A 3,420-nucleotide genomic window follows, 5' to 3' on the forward strand; every position below is an offset into this window, starting at 1 on the left:
AAGCGTTAGTTCCATTATCAATAAAAAAACCCACCCTAAAATTTAAAAAAGCTGAAAATTAAAATGATTTAAAATTGAATTTAGGGTAAAAAACGTAAACAAGCTAAAGGGAGATCAATTTGACACAAATAAGTCAAAGTAAAATCTGATTCATCAATCAACCAAAGCACATTTCTATGTAGTTCGAACTAATATGGTTCGAACTCACTTTCCAAGTAATTCGAACCAAATAGGTTTGAATTACACACATACCACATTGCCACATATTTCGAACCAAATTGGTTCGAACTCTAACTTCATAATTCGAACCAAATAGGTTCGAATTACACTCCTCAAGTAATTCGAACCAGCTTGGTTCGAATTAGTGAGGATCAGAGTTCTATATATATGGTGTGAACGTGAGTTGCTATCATTAGAGGGGGGTAACATGGCTAGTGAAGAGAGTTTCGCAGTGTTGGTTCACCACAGAGGATCCATTAAGAGGAAAACTCGTTCCGGTGTGAAGCTCACTGATAAGGATCCTCTCTGTATTATCGTCAGGCCTACGACGACGTATGAAGACCTTGTTAGCTCTGTACTGCAGAAACTAGGTCTGAAAGGTGTGAAACGGGTTAAGAAGTTTTTTTATCGATTTCCAATCACGATGCTCCAGGAAACCGTAAAGTACGATTGTTTCACGATCGGGAGTGATGAGGACTTGCAGGTCATGTTTCATTGTCGCCGACAGTTTCCAGATGTGAGGACACCAGAACTGTTGGCAAAGTTGGTTGACACGGTGTCCAGCTCGGGGGGTTCGAACCGGAATACCACCACTTTAGCCACGGTAGCCGGTTCTAGCTCCATACCTACCGTTGCATCTTCCTCCGTCCTTGCGTACGAGCCACCCGTCCAACCTGTCGCCTCCCCTTCGTTCGCTGTTGATCTCAACGGTAGTGTAGGCGACGAGGTCGGCGAAGGGAAATATCTGCGGACCTCTTTACAGTGTGCTGCACCGGCTGGGGTTGGAGATGGATTCTTGGATGATCCAGAGGACGATGATGTCGAGCCGGATATGATTGCTGATGACAGTGGCAATGATGTTGGAGCAAGTGAGCCTGCTGGGGCGGGCGGCGGTTCTAGCTCTGGCACGCAGCAGTACCCTCCACATTTTTTCTCTTTGGACTTGGATGCCATGATGCAGGAGGGGGTTCCTGGGCAGCCGGCTGGATTTGGCGCTAGAGATGCTGAAGGGTCTGCAGGTCTGACAGAGTTTCAGGTTGGTCAGCAATTTCCGGATAAAGAAGTGGCCCTGTTAAGTGTCAAGACTTACAGCATCCGATGAGGGGTAAAGTACAAGGTCGTGGAGTCTGACTATCGCCGGTATGTGGGCAAGTGTTCTGAGTTCGGCAATGGGTGCACATGGTTGATTCGGCTTAGTCTCCGACAGCGCAAGGGGATTTGGGAGGTCAAATGTTACAACGGACCGCATACTTGTCTCGCCACCTCCATTTCCAGCGACCACAGGAGTTTGGATTACCATGTGATATCGGCATTCATTATGCCAATGGTTAGGGCTGATGCATCCATCTGCATCAAGGTGCTCCTAAATGCCACCGCCGCACACTTTGGGTTTAGGCCGACTTACAGGAGGGTCTGGTTGGCGAAGCAGAAGGCTGTTGCCCTCATCTTTGGTGACTGGGATGAGTCATACAACGAGCTCCCAAGGTGGGTGTTAGGAGTCCAGTTGACGATGCCTGGTACTGTTGCAGTGCTAAGGACGAGCCCTGTTTGTGTCGGTGGACAGTTGGACGAGTCTCGAGCTTATTTTCACAGACTATTCTGGACGTTTCCACCATGTATCGAGGCATTCCGTCATTGCAAGCCCCTAGTTAGTATTGACGGCACCCATCTGTATGGCAAGTATGGGGGAACGTTGCTTGTCGCGATTGCACAGGACGGGAACTCCAACATACTCCCTGTTGCATTCACATTAGTCGAGGGTGAGAATGCTGAGTCGTGGTCCTTCTTTCTCTCCTACCTGCGTGAGCATGTGACACCGCAGCCGGGTCTGCTGGTTATCTTGGACAGGCATAACGGCATCAAGGCCGCGCTTGAGGCTCCTGACGGAGGCTGGTTACCTCCGTCTGCATACCGGGCATTCTGCATTCGACATGTTGCGGCAAATTTCGCCCTCACCTTCAAGGGCAAAGACGCAAGGAGGCTACTTGTGAATGCGGCGTACGCTAAGACCGAGGTCGAGTTCCATTACTGGTTTGATATTCTTAGGTCCGAAGACCCGGCGATGTGTGACTGGGCGAACCGGATTGAGTATTCGTTGTGGACACAACATTGTGATGAGGGACGTAGATTCGGACACATGACGACGAATATATATGAGTGTGTGAACTCGATCCTCAAGGGTGTCCGAAACCTTCCTGTGTGCTCGCTAGTGAAGGCAACATACGGAAGGTTGGCCGAATTATTTGTTCGCAAAGGGAGAGAGGCTCAGGCGCAGATGGGAACCGGACAACAATTTAGTCAGCACTTGGTGAAGTGTATAGAGGCCAACTTGAAGATGGCTAGGTGCTTCACGGTTACTGTGTACGACAGGGATAACTCCGAGTTCACCGTCGCAGAGACAACTCCGACTGGTTCTTTCTCACTGGGTAGCTACAGAGTCTCGCTTGCATCTCACACATGTGACTGCGGATACTTCCAGGCACTTCATTTCCCGTGTCCCCATGCACTGGCATGCTGTGCCTACTCACGGCTTACATGGGAGCCTTACGTCCACCAGGTGTATCGTCTTAGTTCGGTCTTCAGTGTGTATCAGATGAGTTTCACACCTCCCATTCCACAATAAGAGGCGTGCGAGAGAGGGTCGTCCCAGGTCCACTCGGATACGGACCAATATGGACGAGGCAGATCCGAACCGGCCAAAGAGATGTGGGCTTTGTCGGCAGCCCGGCCACACACGTCGGAGTTGCCCACAGCTCGGAGGAGTAGAGCACACACGGGGACATGATTAGGTGTATTGGTGGCTTTTGTACTTTTGTTATTTCAATTTCGCGTTTAGATTCCACTATTATCGGTTTTCTTACTTGTAGTTGGTGACTGATAGAATTTGTTAACGTTAGTGCGATGTACTTTGAATGGGATTTTAGTTAATGAATATGTTCTGTCTCCGCAGTTTTAAACGAAATGTATGTCTAATGCACACCGGAATAAATAACTGTACGAGTTTTATTAAGACATGATGCAGAAACTATGTTCGTAACTTAAATTGCTGTGTGGAACGAATTCTGAGTAATTCGAACCATGTTAGTTCGAATTACTTGGTGACTATTTCTTCAGTGTAATTCGAACCTATTTGGTTCGAATTATGAAGTTAGAGTTCGAACCAATTTGGTTCGAATTATGTGGCAATGTGGTATGTGTGTA

The 3,420-nt window shown here is 48.0% G+C and overlaps 1 protein-coding gene across 1 annotated transcript; it reads left to right on the forward strand.

The window, feature by feature from the left end:
* On the forward strand, window positions 1,730-2,842 carry LOC107607935. The gene is made up of 2 exons (XM_016309828.1): window positions 1,730-1,843; window positions 1,934-2,842. The coding sequence occupies exons 1-2, from the start codon at window positions 1,730-1,732 to the stop codon at window positions 2,840-2,842; spliced, it is 1,023 nt and encodes a 340-aa protein (XP_016165314.1).

This window comes from Arachis ipaensis, chromosome B07, assembly GCF_000816755.2.
Source record: "Arachis ipaensis cultivar K30076 chromosome B07, Araip1.1, whole genome shotgun sequence".
NCBI classification, from domain to species: domain Eukaryota; kingdom Viridiplantae; phylum Streptophyta; class Magnoliopsida; order Fabales; family Fabaceae; genus Arachis; species Arachis ipaensis.